At 37.3% G+C, this 15,761-nt stretch overlaps 1 protein-coding gene across 2 annotated transcripts in view; it reads right to left on the minus strand.

Moving 5' to 3' along the window:
* The window catches only part of SLC7A11 (solute carrier family 7 member 11), a 979,966-nt gene that overhangs the window by 291,439 nt on the left and 672,766 nt on the right, over positions 1–15,761 (minus strand). For both annotated transcript variants that reach the window (XM_081540538.1, XM_081540539.1), the window contains exons 3-4: positions 12,222–12,337; positions 4,058–4,183 (exon numbers count right to left, since the gene is read on the minus strand). In XM_081540538.1, the coding sequence (XP_081396664.1) occupies positions 4,058–4,183; positions 12,222–12,337 (242 nt within the window). The remainder of the gene's footprint in view (positions 1–4,057; positions 4,184–12,221; positions 12,338–15,761) is intronic.

Consider the following 15,761-nt stretch of genomic DNA (forward strand, 5'->3'; position numbering starts at 1 on the left):
GCTGTGAAAACAAATCTGCTTGGCACTTCCAAGCTTGTTTTATAAAGAAAAACTTATTGGAGCACAGTTGGGCTCACTTATTTACCTAGATACCCTCAGTCTATGGCTAATTTTACTCTCCAACAATAGGGCTGGTAATTGTCGCAGAGATCACATGGCACACCAAGTTGAAAACATTTACTATCCGCCCGTTTACAGAGAAGGTCTACGGACCCTTACCTAGAGAATGGCACTGTTTCCTTCTAGAAGCATGGAAAAGAAACTATATTGAACTCTAAATAGGTTTAAACACATTGTTGCATCAACATGTATACTGAGTGCTTTTATGCATCACAGTTTTCTCCTCTTTGTGATGCGACTTTTCTTCTATATCTTTTGGATAATTAAAAACTAGAAATTCAGATTTAGTTAGTCAATATTCAAAGTAAAGCATAATGAGTTTCTGTTTCCCAAAGAAAATAGCAAATGAGATTATCTAAATGGGAAATATGACTGTTTCAAAATTGGCCATCACATAAGTAAATAAAAGGGGGGTGGGAGGTAGATGGTGTACATAAAACTCTCTCCATACTTAAATCTCAGTTTTTGTTTGCAGTTTCCAGACAACAAAGTATATATCAATATGGTGTGTGAGTTTTGAGGCCAAAAATGGAAAATATTGTGTTATCCACTAAATGACTTTCTCTCAAAACATCCAATTCCCAAATATATCTCGTTTTTTAAAATGACACTGTCAATTTAGAAATATCTGTTTTACTAAAACATCTCTGTGTCCTCATAGAAGAAAAACATGAGTCTTGGGACCCAGATTAAAAACATCTGCTGTACACTGCTTTATCATGATCTGTGGTCTCCTAGGCCTTATGGGACAATATTGCTAAAAATGCAATACTGAATATTCAATAAAAGATAACAAACTTTGTAAAGACTGAATCCTGAGCACAAAGTGTTACAAAAGAGAGCTGTTTCCAAATTTCAGGAGTATTTGGCTGCATAACAGAGATCTCAAGAAGATGAAAGTTATTAGATTCAAAGGAAAGTTTAACAAATCCTCATAAGAGAATATAGAACATACAATTATTTTCTGAATCTCATTAGATTAGAACAAATGTACAGTCTGGGTAAGTAAAATTTTTCTCCTCTTGAAGTTTTGTATTAATGTTAAAAATATATGATAAGTTAGAGACAAAGAAATACCACTGTTTTATAGTAATAGAGTAAATATACCTGCTAAGAATACTCTCCAAAATATTTAACTTCATTTAAATGTGGTAAATTCCCCAGGTCATTTCTCTGTTAAGTGAGATATATAAGGAAACCTGGTCACATTAAGCACTGATAATGAAACTGGGGACAGACCTCTGCCGCGTCCCCTGCCACTTGTTTGTAGAAAAGTTTTAGCCTACTAGGCTTCCCTGAGTTTCAAAGAGCGATTTTAATCAGAGAAGTGAGAAAATGCAGAAACAAACGAAAGCAGTCAAGAAAGATAAAAGAGTTATAGTTTAGCTATAAAGCAAAATTAAGGTTGCTTAATTATTCCTTGGGCTTCCTTTGTAGCTCAGTTGGTAAAGAATCTGCCTGCAATGCAGGAGACCTGGGTTTGATCCCTGGGTCAGGAAGATCCCCTGGAGAAGGAAATGGCAACCCACTCCAGGATTCTTGCCTGGAGAATCCCTTGGACAGAGGAGCCTAGCAGGCTACAGTCTGTGGGGTTACAAGAGTCGGACACAACTTAGTGACTAAACTACCACTACCATCAGTTGTTCCTTAGGGCTCCAGATAACATCCTGAGTCCTATCCTTGAGTTGTTTCCCAGATACTAAAGCCTGTATCAGGAGGAAGAAGCTAACTGCAAGATGACCACAATCACATAGCCCCCATATTGGCTGGAACCTAAGGATTGATAATGTTGACCTCTGTGACCTCATCTTTATCATCAACCTATCAGAGTATTGTGCAGGAGCTTATCAGGCACCCTGTGACCTCCCTCATACTCTCTTTAAAAAGTCTTTCCTAAAAGCTACCAGAGAGTTCAGATTTTTTGAGCATGAGCTGCCCATTCTCCTTGCTTGACTCCCTGCAACAAATACTATGCTTTCCTTCACCACAATCTAGTGTCAGTAGATTGGCATTGCTGATCCTCAGGCAAGCAGACCCAAGCTTGATTCAGTAACAATACCATAAATATTAAAGGATCATTCTATTTTAAGTGTCAAAAAAAAAAAAGGCTAAAAAATATATGTCATGACCTCCACTCTCAAGGAATTTGCAATACAGTAACATTTGGACAACTACACCTCACCTCACCTCACAAACATATATAATTAAGTGGTAAAAACTGACTACAGTCTTACATCAAAAAGAGAAAAGAAAAAAATAATCTTCATTTTAAAGGACTGTATGTCATTTTTTGGAATCTAAATGACTCAGAGTTTCTGAACTTTCCAAAAATGTAAGAAATTCCTTATAGAAATCTAAAGAGTTAGCCCAGGAAAGGAAAGCAGTAACAAAATAAATTACTTTCCCTACATTTCTAATGGATCAGATAAAGTATGAGAAGGCCAGCTCTGTGGAGACCAACATGAATTAGAAGAGTGAGTTCATGTTTTCCCTTCAGTGTAAGCTATAGTATTAAAGATCTTCATTGTGTTTATTTTGAGTTGGCTGAGGTTGCTGAATTTGATGCAAACATTTAGCTGGGAGACTTCTAAGATGTCCCACTAGGTTTTATTAAACAGACAGCAGTAGTTCCCTTTCCCCAGGTACAGAGTGACAAATCTTTCCACTTTTGTTATTGTTTAATGCCTCTACCATCAGCAATGATTTTTTGTTTAACTTTGGTATTTCCTTTTGCCTTGAGTAATCCTTCTCTTGCAACTTCATTAAATTTCTCTATAAACTCCTTTTCTTGGAACAGACAACATCAATGTAAACATGAAATATTTTACGTGCCAAAGTTACACATCACTCCTTTATCACTTCTTCTTACTTCCTTACTTATTTCCTACTATTGTGCCCATTGTTAGTTAAATAACTCACTAGACCTCCTTCCAGAGAAGGCAATGGCACCACACTTCAGTACTCTTGCCTAGAAAATCCCACGGACAGAGGAGCCTGGTAGGCTGCAGTCCATGGGGTCGCAAAGAGTCGGACACGGCTGAGTGACTTCACTTTCATGCAATGGAGAGGGAAATGGCAACCCACTCCAGTGTTCTTGCCTGGAGAATCCCAGGGACGGCAGAGCCTGGTGGGCTGCCATCTATGGGATCGCACGCAGTCGGACACGACTGAAGCGACTTAGCAGCAGCAGCAGCAGCAGACCTCCTTCTCACCCAATAATTTCCCCTGAATCCAAGCAATTGCCTGTGCCTTTTCACCTAGAACAACTGAAATTCTAAATGACATCACTCTCAACCATCTCAACTCTGGAAAGGCAAATACTCCCAGAAAATGGTGTTACATTTCTACAGAAATCCCAGATTTTACATTAAAATAATGTAACGATAAAATACATTTTTACAACTATTTTTATTGTCAGATAGCACTTGTTTTTTTATGAATGCTATTTCTATATCTGACTCTCCTTCTGTCAAAATTCTATTCTCAAGGTAAAAGGAATAATTACCAAAAAGTAAAATAATATTTTATTATTTTTCATTATTTTCCAGATATCTTTTTCTTTCTCTAATCTTTAATATATGCTTGAGCTACTTTAAAGTAAAAATAAGAAGACAAATTTGTCTGTAGTTAAAACTAACAGCTTATTTTTTTTTCCACTTTGTGTTTTCACTGAAACGGTTTAGACCAAGAGAAAATTCACTGATGCCTTATTTTGCTACTTGGTCCAGTCTTAATCCTCTTGTTGCCAATCAGCTGTAAATACCAACTCACCCTGCAATGTTGCAGGCTTTCTAATCAATTAGATGACAGTATAGAGTCTAAGTTCCATGAGCACAGAGACTAATTAAGGGATTCTGCTAGTACAAGCGAAAGTTAGTGTTAGAAGAGACCAAAAGCAGATATGTATTTTAAAAAGCATTTACTTTTCAGTCCATACCTTTAATTAGCTGCATCACTCCAGGGACTATAATTATCAGAATTGCTGTGAGCTTGCAAAAGGTTAGGAAAATCTGGATCCGGGCGCTCCAGCTGACACTCATGCTATTTAGGACCATCACCACAGCTGCAAACAAACAGATGAAGTTACCAAAGGTGAAGCCTCATTGGTATATGTGAAGACGTCTTAGGTCCTGGCTACTCAAAGCGCCAACCATGAGCCAGCAGTATTGCCATTCATTACCTGGAAGCATTTTAGAAATGCACAATCTCAGATGCCACCCCAGAAATAAGGACTACAAATATGCATTTCAACCAGATCTCTAGGTGATTTTTATGCACACTGAAGTTTGAGAAACTGGATAAAATCTTCAGACAGTAAAAAGTTATCTCTTGTTCTTTGTATGGGCTTCCCTGATAGCTCAGTTGGTAAAGAATCTGCCTGCAATGCAGGAGACCACGGTTTCATTACCTGTATGTCAGTAAGAGTGAACAAGGATTGTGGTGCCCTAACAGTCATATAAAAATATCTTCTAAGCAAATCCTGAGGTCATCATATGCAGATTGTTAAATGTGACTCTAGCCTGACACAGCAGACAGCTTTTTTCCTCCCTTAATGTCCACATGCATAGTCACCTGCCAACTTGGGATCACACTCAAGAAGGGACAATGTGTGGAAAAGTGGGCTGGGACTTTATTCTACTTTCAGAATTAGCCTTAGCCAGAACTTTTTGTATTTTCTCTCCACTTTCCAATCAGCATAGTAAGGAGTGACTTTCAACCTACCCTAAACGTACAGGTTTCCAAGATATGTTTTGGAACTTGAAAAAATGTTTTGAATGATAAATCCAAAAGTTCCAGAGTAGGATGCACACGGGGTCTGAAGCCAGCAGAATTTCTCTTTCTTGGTGATGCTGTTTACAATGTCCTCAGCAGTATTCAACCAGCCACTCACCCCACACTGTGGACCATGAGAATCTTGAGAATAGAACAAGCATCATTCATCTGTCTTGCTAGTATCCAGCTTCATCCATGGCCCAGGAAGATCATTAACACAGTTTTGTTGAATAAATGAATGAGCTGGGTCCTCAGTTTAAAAAAAAAAAAAAATCTATAATGCCTTCAGCCAAACAGGCATGAAATAAATGGTACTTTCAGGCCCTGCTTCCTATACTATTCTAGAATGACTGAGTTATTCTAGATAGCGGATTTCAACTTTATACTCTTTCTAAAACCTCACACTTGGTGTTACTCACCCTCTCCTCCCCACTCCTAACAAATAAGCTACTTCATACCTGACTTTTGTAGTTTTTAGCTACAAGCTATATTGTTAAAAGGTGTATTCTCCCTAAACAGACAACAAAAATGAATGAAAATACTTCTTGGGGGATTTAAAAAAAACAAAATTCTTACAATTAGGTTGCAATAGGAAGCTTTCCATAGGTACACTAATGAGTGATCTTCATAGTTCCAATTGCCTGATACAATCATTAGCTTATTTCAGAATTTAAGAATTGGTGCAAATGTTTTCAACACATAATACACAATAGCAAAAATATTTTTAATAATCTAGCCTTCTAAAAGTAGGCTAATTAAGGTATGTCTTTTTAAGGGTTTACTATGCAGCCATTTAAAATCATGACACAGTTAAATATTTATTACATAAAAGAGGGTTCATGACATGTTACTGACCAATACAGCAAATTACAGAGAGGTGGACATATGATAAATTGACATGTAGGAAGATAGATAGAAGACAAAGCTACAAAAATAGAAAGAAAGGAAAGGAAAAATTCTGAAGGAGTATTTACTAAAACATTAAGAGAAGGTATCTGTAGATGATAGAATATGGAAAAAGTTTTAAGTTTAAAAGTTTATTTTTCTACACTTTTTAATAATTCTTATAATGAACATGAAGCATTAAGTAATAAAATAAAAAAAAGCAATTTTCATTTTTGAATAAAGCTGAAAGATGGGAAGAGTAAGGGACCATACAAAGTTAAATAGGGGGTTACTAATGAAGAAATGTTTCAAAGGAGAAATGATGAGAATGATTAAAAAGGCTGAAGCCCTGAATAAGCTATATGGTAGGTTGAGAGAAATATTCTACCTGTGTTTGAAGCTGGAAACCTGAAGAACTAGACAGGTCCTTTGTTAATTGCCAAGTGCATTATTTTATCAGCAGAAAGATAAAAAGTAAAATGATTTTTCTTGCCCCTGTAAAAAGCACTTATATACTGAAAACAATTTAATGCAACTCTGCACTCATCGTCATCACCCAGTGATTCTTGTCCTTTTTCTATGCAAATGACTCTGTGATAAATGAATCATCATATGAAAGGGATTGTTTTTTTAGTTAAGGAGATTCAGCATTGGTCTGAAAATAATTGGACTCATGTTCCCACCAACACAAAAGAGCACTGTTTGCTTTTAAGCAGAGCTCCTAAAAACCCAAACACCATTACTGAGAGTACTCCACAGTAGAAAAGGGCTATTGTAAAGAGAGGAAGGGAAAAGAGGAGGAAGGAAGAAGAGAGAAAGGAATAGAGAGAGGAAGGAAGGAAAAGGAGGGGGAAGGGACAGGGAAAGGAGAGGCATTCTCATATTAGAACCTCTATGTATTTGGGAAGAGGAAAGAAGGTTTGTTACTTTCATAAAGAGTGTTCGAATTCAATGCCTATTGAAATAGAAAACAAAAATGTGTGCTGGGAATTTTGTGTTTTGTAAAGTTTTCTTAGAAAAATGGAAGACAAAAATCAAACAAATATTATGAATTGATAATCTCACCTTGCTTTCCTCTCAGGCAGCTGAAATCAAAATTCTGGTTAAGTCTGATTTCTCTCAAAAGGTTTCTCAAAACCCTGCTTTATCTGAGCATCCAGACATTGCCCTCATTACTCCATATGCCAAATTCCAGCTGAGATGTACCTCTATGACCCTGAAGGGATACAGCTTAACAAGCAATGAGGCAGCCAGTACAGAGGCACTGTGGAGGTCCTCAAGTGGCGAAAACTGCTGTTTCATCGTGTCTTTACAGAGAAGTTTCAGTCCACGTATGTTGCTTATCCAACAATATTGAAAAGGGATTTGGGATTCACTAAATGCTAAGAGCTTTCAGAGTTTCTGAAACAAATAGTATCTACTCTGGTTTTTATACACTATCTATTTACACGGTAATCATTAAAGAAATCTGAGCAAGCTTTCATCCTAGCTTTACTTCCTTTGAATAATAATTGCTAATTTCATGCATTAAAAATCACCTGTATTGATTTGAGTTTATTATTTTTTTTTGCTGACCTTAAATGTTACCAAAATGAAAATAGAGGGATATATAGCTTTTATTTACTTGTTAATGGCACTGGTCAGTTCCTAAGAACTGAAATGCAGCAATGAAAGTTATCTGGCAATCAGAAATATATAGGGAAGGGAGCTGCATTTGAAGAGGATGTTTAGGGGAGTGTTAAAAACTGATAGTGTGATTTAAGGACTGGTAAGCATTTCTTTCTGTACTTCAGTAATTCAAGTTTGTCTTTTGTTTTGCAGAGTGAGGTTACTGAGTCTGGATATATTGTTTTTGTTTTTTCTCCAGGTTCAGGTTCTTCCTGGCTTCTGGCTGCTTTGTGCTAAGCTGGTAAAATATATGGACACTGTATGGATGCATCATGGTGAGCTGAAGTGAACTGTTCCACTGTTCTTTGTAGCAGCTGCCTGAGTTGCCTCCACTTTTCTGTTAGCATTTGTTTCCTGGATGGATTCATCTCAGAGAAGCTATGTAGCAATAAACACCTTTATAAAGGAGAAAGGCTGCATCTAGGATCTCACTATTGGGAATAAAAATGGTAAGCATTAAACAAATGTACACTATTATATGACACACATTGCGCAAAGACCTTACATGGATAATATTATTTAATCCTCATATCTCTGTGACTTGGTTACCATCATCAGCATTATTTTTCAGATGAATAGCTGAGAACCCGGATGTTACTTAACTTGTCCATGTTCACAAAGGTAAAGGTGAAGATAGGATTGAAGCCAAGTAAGCTGACTCCAGAGTCCACAATTTTACCAGTAGTTCACAGGTAACGATGAGGAAGCAGGTCAAAAGACACATATGATTTCACTAGTTCTCTCAAACATCTGATGCTGTTCCTCTCTGCTAAGGCTCATGTTTATCTTGGCTGGGATTTCAAGACACTTTGATTCCACATTTTATTTCTCATCCTTCTGAAGGGTATGGCTATTGTTTTGAAGTCCTTGTATATTTCAATACTACATATCTCTACCTAAGAATTGGTTGTCATGGTATTTAGTAACAGTAGAAGAGGAGTAAAGATAGTCCAATTTCAGGTTTAAACAGAGCCACTTTATGTGCAATATTTGAAAAACTAGCACAGAACTCAGCTTAGACTTTCTTTCATGTAATTTAATGATGCTAGTAGAGTACAGTTTGAAAAAATACAGTAATGCATTTATAGAAATGGCTATCTCTTTTTCTCACATCATAATCACAAGTGTTATTTTGTTTGCTTTCTCCAGTTATTCCCCCAGGTTGTGGGAAGAAGCTAAGGCTCTTTATTCACCCACGTAAATTAAACTAATAAGAAAACTGAGACTCAGAGAGTTGTTAGGGATGTGTCTGAGATAAGGTACTTTTATTAGAATATTCTGCCACTCAAGTGTAGACTTAAACAGGGTCTGATTTCAGGAGACCAGAACCAAAAACTAAATGTCATTTTAACTCTTGAACATACTTCAGTGTTCACTGAAACCTTGAGGGGAGTGGAAATTCATGAAGTTCCATACAAAGTAAAGGCAGCAATGTGCCTTTACCCAGGAACACTGGGATAGAGGAGCGAAGACAAATGTGAATATATAAGATTTCCCTACTCAGCTTCCACCTGCCTGACATGCTTGCCAGAATGGACAAGACTTGGAGTAAGCAAAACCCTTTTTTCCTTAAAGATTTTTTTTTAATGTGGGCCATTTTTAAAGTCTTTACTGAATTTGTTACAATATTGCTTCTGTTTCATGTTGCAGTTTTTTGGCTGCTAGGCATGTGGGATCTAGTACCATGCAAAGGATCAAACCCGCATGCCCTGCATTGGAAGGCAGAAGTCTTAACCACTGGACCAACAGGGAAAAACCTCAAAACTTTTCGCCTTTATTAATTTGAGAGAAATGAAGTTGAATACTTTCAAAAGAGGAGAGGAGTAAACCCTACCAGTCTCCTTCATTCAGGGGATTTTCCAGGCAAGAGTACTGGAATGGGTTGCCATTTCCTTCTCCAGGGGATCTTCCCAACCCAGGGATCCAACCCAGGTCTCCTGCATTGCATGCAGACGCTTTACTGTCTGAGCCACCAGGGAAGCCCCAGAGGGGTAATTAGTATTTAGCAATGCCACACTCCCACCCCAGTCTCACTTCTCAAGTGATGGTTAACATTTCACAAACCCTGAAATTTGTTTTCTTCTATGATTTGACCATAACAATATCCTTCAGGTTTGTTCTTCTTCTACACTTGAACTAGAGAATTGAAACTACCACAAATTGCTTCCATCCCCTGTAGGAGAACATAGGGAAGCAATTCAGCAATTAAACTCTGTTTTCTACTTTTCACTAACCTTTCACCCCAGCAGGCAGAAAATCACCTCTCTCCCGTTTTGAACCCTACAGAATGTGAGATTTGCCCCCAGGTAAATGTCTCCTTTTCTGTCCCCAGGTAAATGTCTCCTTTTCTGTCTCCGTCTCCACCTGCTGTTGCTTTAGAGCTAAGTTCTCAGAGACAGTTTGACTCCCAATTAGGCCATTGATTTATATCACCTGCCACCGAGTTGCAAGACTATCTACTTTCATCTTTCAGTGCTTCTGATTCTAGGAACAAATTTCCTCAGAAACTCAAGCTTGCATTAAAATCTGTAAATTAATGTTATAACTAATGGTAAAAATGGAAGAACGTGACTAAGTTCATCCAAGATTTACTCAGGCTCTTTGTTAGCTACGCCACCACCAAACTCTACTACAGCTTTTGTATACTCCAACATATTTAATCATTCTTACCTATAATGCTTTAAATGTTTGATTTGAACAGTTTCCATTTACTCCTCTAAAATACAGTTTTTCCCTTTAAAATGTTTAACAGAATTGGGACAAATAAAAGAGCTATCTAGATTTACCAAAACGGTAATGTGTTGTCATTATCTAATTCATTATAAGTCCTTCTCAATCCAAGCTGTGGATTTGTAAATATTTACATAATATATAACGAAAGTTTGCTGTTACAGCTTTTAATCAGTAACCTCTGACTGGCAATTTACAGAGCTCTCAAAATGCTACCCCTGAGTTTTTCTTTTCAAATATAATAATTGTGATTTGATTCTGCCTCAGTCAGTTGAGAGACAAGAATAAAATGAGGCCAACAGTGGCTACTGATCCAGTCCCTAAGTGGAACACTAGATTTATCAAGAACTTTCCATGGGCAAGGCACTCTGCTAAAGTCTTGAAAATCTAAGGAAAACTTCATCCTTCCACAGCCATTCAAGATAAATTATCATCTCACAGGTATTTTACCAATAAATAAAACTGATGCTTAATGAGATTTAATATTTAGCCCCAAATCACATAACTAAAAACCCTGACACTAAATTTCAATTTCAGGTTGTTTGCCTCCAGAGCCTGAGCTATAACCACAATGCTAAAATGGTTCAAAAAATCAAAGCTTCACGGTGTTAGATCTGAGCAAAATCTATTTCATTTACCTCCAATTCCTGCTGCTTGAGAAATTTGAAGATGTACAATCCTCCAAGTTTAACACATAGGCATTCCTTTAGCTTCCCTACTAGAGAAGAATGCTTATGTCTCTTCTCATTAAAATCAGTCATGAACAAATATTTTTTGAGCACAAACAACATACTAGGGGCTATGTGAACGGCTGGAAACACAGCAGTTAGTTAAGGCCCTGGTTTTATGGAACTTGATGAGATGTTTTCCCACAAGAGTATAAAACACTACCGTTTGTAACTTCTTAAAACTTGTCTAGCATTACTCAAAACACTTAATATACACTGTCTCTTCTAATATCATTTAATCCTCAAAAGACACCTTATGAGACTGGACATGATTTATAAATAACAACACTGAGGTGTAGAAAGGAGAAGTGACTTGACCCCATGTCTCACAGCTGTAGTGTGTGTAAAGGGTAAGATCAATCGAGAACACTATTGGAAATATCTCATTCAAGTATTTTCCTATTGGAAATATCTCATTCAAGTATTTTCCTTGGTCTTCCTTCAAATATTCCACATAACAATTATTATGTTTCCTGAATTAAGGGGGGAATCCAGGATGAACCTATTTAAGTTCAGAAATAAGGACCCAGTACTAGAGCTATGTTATGTGTAATTGCTAACTCTTTCCTACTAGTCACTCACCTCTACTGTGGAATGGTCACCTCTCTCTTGCAATAGGAAGTTAGAGTCACATTGAGCCTCACATCACTTACGTCATATTGTGCATGTTCCTCTTTTTTTACTTCCTTTTTTAAAAAAAGTTCTAATATCTGTGCCCAATGATGAAAATGAGCAACTTCCTAATTTGGAAATGATAAAAGAAAACTGTTTGAGAAATGCTACTAATAATCAAACATTGGAAGAAGAGTCTAGTGACCATCAATGGACAGCTAACATCCAAACACAGAGTGGCAGCTGGTAACACTAGAAAATTCATGAACACAACATACACACCCAACACACAAACACCATTCCATGAGGGTAAGTGCCTTATACTTCCACATGTTATGACTAAGGAAGGATATTTTATAATTCAGAACACCCATTTAAAAATTGGGTTTTCACTTGTAAAAGTCTCTTTTTATGCACAATCAAGTTACTATTTTACTAACAAGGTGGTTTTGTTTGCCTGTTTTAAAAGATTAGCCATCACATCTATTGACCCAATACAAAATAGGCTTATAATGTTGTAGCAGTCATCACTCCAAACGCTTATTCTTTTCTTTGTTTTCCAACACAAATCTGGCGAGCAGTTGTAAGCAAGAAGAACACCATGGGAGGAGTAGTACCACCATGCAAAAAGTCTCAAGAAATTTTGTCTCCAATCACTTTTGTAGGGACTATTTTGTTTTTCATATTTATAACTATGATACTCACTTATGCCCACAGCTGTAATGAGCTTGATTGCAAGTTCAGGAATTTCACAGTGAATAAAAAATGGTTCCAGAATATAGCGTCCAAATGCCAGAGATATCACAGCAGTGGCTGCAGGGCTAGAAGAAATGAATATTTAGGTTAACCACAGGGAAAAAAAATAGCACTTTCACTAACTTTTTCTACCATGAGGTGCTGTTACTCAGCATATGGAACAAAAATAGAGAAGTCTATGATTTTCAGAACTCTATATATTTGATACAGTTCAGTTACTCAGTCGTATCCAACTCTTTGTGACTCCCTGGACTGCAGCATGCCAGGCTTCCCTGTCCATCATGAATTCCCGGAGCCTACTCAAACTCATGTCTGGCACCATCAGTGGTGCCATCCAACCATCTCATAGTCTGTCGTCCCCTTCTCCTCCCTCTTTCAATCTTTCCCAGCATCAGGGTCTTTTCTAATAAGTTGGTTCTTCGCATCAGGTGGCCAAAGTATTGAAGTTTCAGCTTCAGCATGTCCTTCCAATGAATATTCAGGACTGATTTCTTTTAGGATAGACTGGTTGGATCTCCTTGCAGTCCAAGGGACTCTCAAGAATCTACTCCAACAACATAGTGCAAAAGCATTAATTCTTTGGCACTCATCTTTCTTTATAGTTGAATTCTCACACCCATACAAGACTACTGGAAAAACCATAGCTTTGACTAGATGGACCTTTGTTGACAAAGTAATGTCTCTGCTTTTTAATACACTCCCTAGGTTTGTCATAGCTTTTCTTCCAAGGAGCAAGTGTTTCTTAATTTCATGGCTGCAGTCACCATCTGCAGTGATTTTGGAGCCCCCCAAAATAAAGTCTGTCACTGTTTCCCCATCTATTTGCCATGAAATGATGGGACTGGGTGCCATGATCTTAGTTTTCTGAATGTTGAGTTTTTAGCCTATATTTGATTAGGTTGTCACAGATATTCCAAATGAAATACTGTCTGCAACTTTGGTAGCTAGTTTTTAAACTTCACATCTGCTTGGGAACAAGGCTGGGTGCTCTCAGTTTTTCCTCTTCCCTCCCATATTTGACTTTTTCTTAAAAATCTAGTTTATTACTTGAGATCCAATAGAGCTGGGCCGCACAAGAAATAGTTCCCTTTCTCAGTAAGTCAACAATTAAACTCCAGCAGAGCAGGAATGAGTTAACAGTGCAGTCTAATCGGTTCAGAAAAGGAACACAAAATTCAACTTAAAAAAAATTAGTATTAATAAGTGTTCATTGCAAATATATGCTTACATGCTTGATATTGTATTAGTCTAGATTTTTCCATGCAGAAAAGCCTTGAAAAGCCAAGTGATTATTCTTAATTCCATAGAAATATTTAGGTGAAAAGTATGTGTTGAAAAATAAAATTAGTCTTATAATTTTATAAATGGAGAAAACATGAATGAGATAAGAAAATGAAATAAGTTCAGGTATATAGTAAAACAGGTAGCAAATGATTCTATTTTAGTTTTTCAATTTTCTGTTAGAAAATGACACAGGCCTTTCCAGCTTAAATATACTACATATGAATGCATGTTTGTTAGATACACAGGCAAGTCAATGGAATTATCTACTTTCCCATGCCACGTCTTCCATTTCAGTTTATCTTCCATCTCATGGTCACTCAACCTCCAGGTCCAACCCCTAGATTGTCAGGAAACCAACCACCATTATGTATTCCAACCCCGACCTACTGGTATTAGAAACCGGATAGATTTATTTATTTTTAATTGGAGGATAACTGCTTTACAATATTGTGTTGGTTTCTGCCATGCATCAATAGGCATACATATGTCCCTTCTTCTTGAATCTCCCTCCCAGCTCCCACCTGATCCCAGCTCCCCTAGGTTGGCACAGAGCACCAGATTTGACCACCTTGAATCATGTAGCAAATTCCCACTGGCTATCTATTTTATCTATGGTAATGTATATGTTTCAAGGCTACTCTCTCAAATCACCCCACTCTCTCCTTTCCACCCCCGTGTCCACAAGTCTGTTCTCTAGGTCTGCGTCTCCACTGCTACCCTGCAAATAGGTTTATCAGTACCATCTTCCTAGATTCCATACATATGTGTTAATATACGGTATTTGTTTTTCTCTTTCTGACTTCACTATGTATAACAGGCTCCAGGTTCATCCACCTCATTAGAACTGACTCAAATGTGTTCTGGTTTATAGCTGAGCAACATTCCATTGTATATATGTACCACATCTTCTTTATCCATTCATCCATCAGTGGACATCTAGATTGCTTCCATATCCTGGCTATCATAAACAGTGCTGTGATAAATACTGGGGTGCCCGTGTCTTTTTCAATTATTATTTCCTCAGTGTAGATGCGCAGTAGTGAGATTTCTTGATTTTTTTTCTTTTCCAAGATGATCTCCTGACCACAACAAGACATTTTTCTTATTCTCCATTATTTATAAATTCCTGATGTATAAATTAAAATCTGATCACGTCATTTTAGTGCTTTCAAAACATAGTCAGAATACACAAAAATCCTTCAATTCAAGGCTTCATCTGGTCAAAACTTTTCCTTCCCCTTCAGTGTGCTTCCTCCCACTAGAAGGATCTGAGTACCCTTTGCCTGGAGCCCCTGAAACTCTGACAGTTTCTTATACCTCAGGTCTTAGTTCAATCTTTTTCCCAAGGAAGCTTCTTCAGTCCTCTGATTGCATTAGATCTCCCAGAGGATACTCTTTTATGGAACTTCACAGCTCCCCTTTCACGTGTGTATCACAGTAGTAACTTTTTATTCTCTTACATGATGTCTTGATTGATAACTGTTTCCCTCACTTGACCGTGAGCTTCATGAGTATGACTATATTAATCACTATTTCATCCTCAGTGTATGGTAAAGTGTCTGTCACACAACAGAAAACTAATGAATACATGGTGAATGGATGAATTCAAATGACCCCTGATGTATAATTTCCTTTTAAGATTTGTTACAGATTATTTCTGACAAAAGTGACTTAATCTGAAGTACAGTTTTAATAGTAAATATTTAGGTACCATGGGTGCTTTCAATGGAAGAGGAATGTTAAACTAATCAGGTATTTTGTCACCCCTCAAGTCATTCATTACTCTGAGAGACCAACTGAGTAATGCGAGTCCATTATTACAAAGAAATATATGAATCCATTACAAAAGCTTCTAGAATATATTTAGGTAACTGTTTCCATAAACACACACCCTGTTAAGTAGCTCTCTAAGGCAATATGATTATAAGCTACTTGAGAATGAGAACTGAGGCTCACTTCACTTTAGATCTTTTTAACTTGCCATACACCATTCAGTAGCATAGTTTGTGGAATGAATAAATGAATGAATAAGCACTGTGTTGGTGCTACTACCACAAATGGCATGATCATGTCCATCACAATGCTGAGCAATTAACCCAAGTGTGGCTAACCAGCCAACACAATTAGCCAGTACACGGCTGGAGAGGGACTCAAGCTCAACTGCATCAGGCCCCAAAGCCCACTATTCTGACAGGCTACCACTCT

This window comes from Giraffa tippelskirchi, chromosome 11 (assembly GCF_054371585.1).
Source record: "Giraffa tippelskirchi isolate mGirTip1 chromosome 11, T2T-mGirTip1v1.2.pri, whole genome shotgun sequence".
NCBI classification, from domain to species: domain Eukaryota; kingdom Metazoa; phylum Chordata; class Mammalia; order Artiodactyla; family Giraffidae; genus Giraffa; species Giraffa tippelskirchi.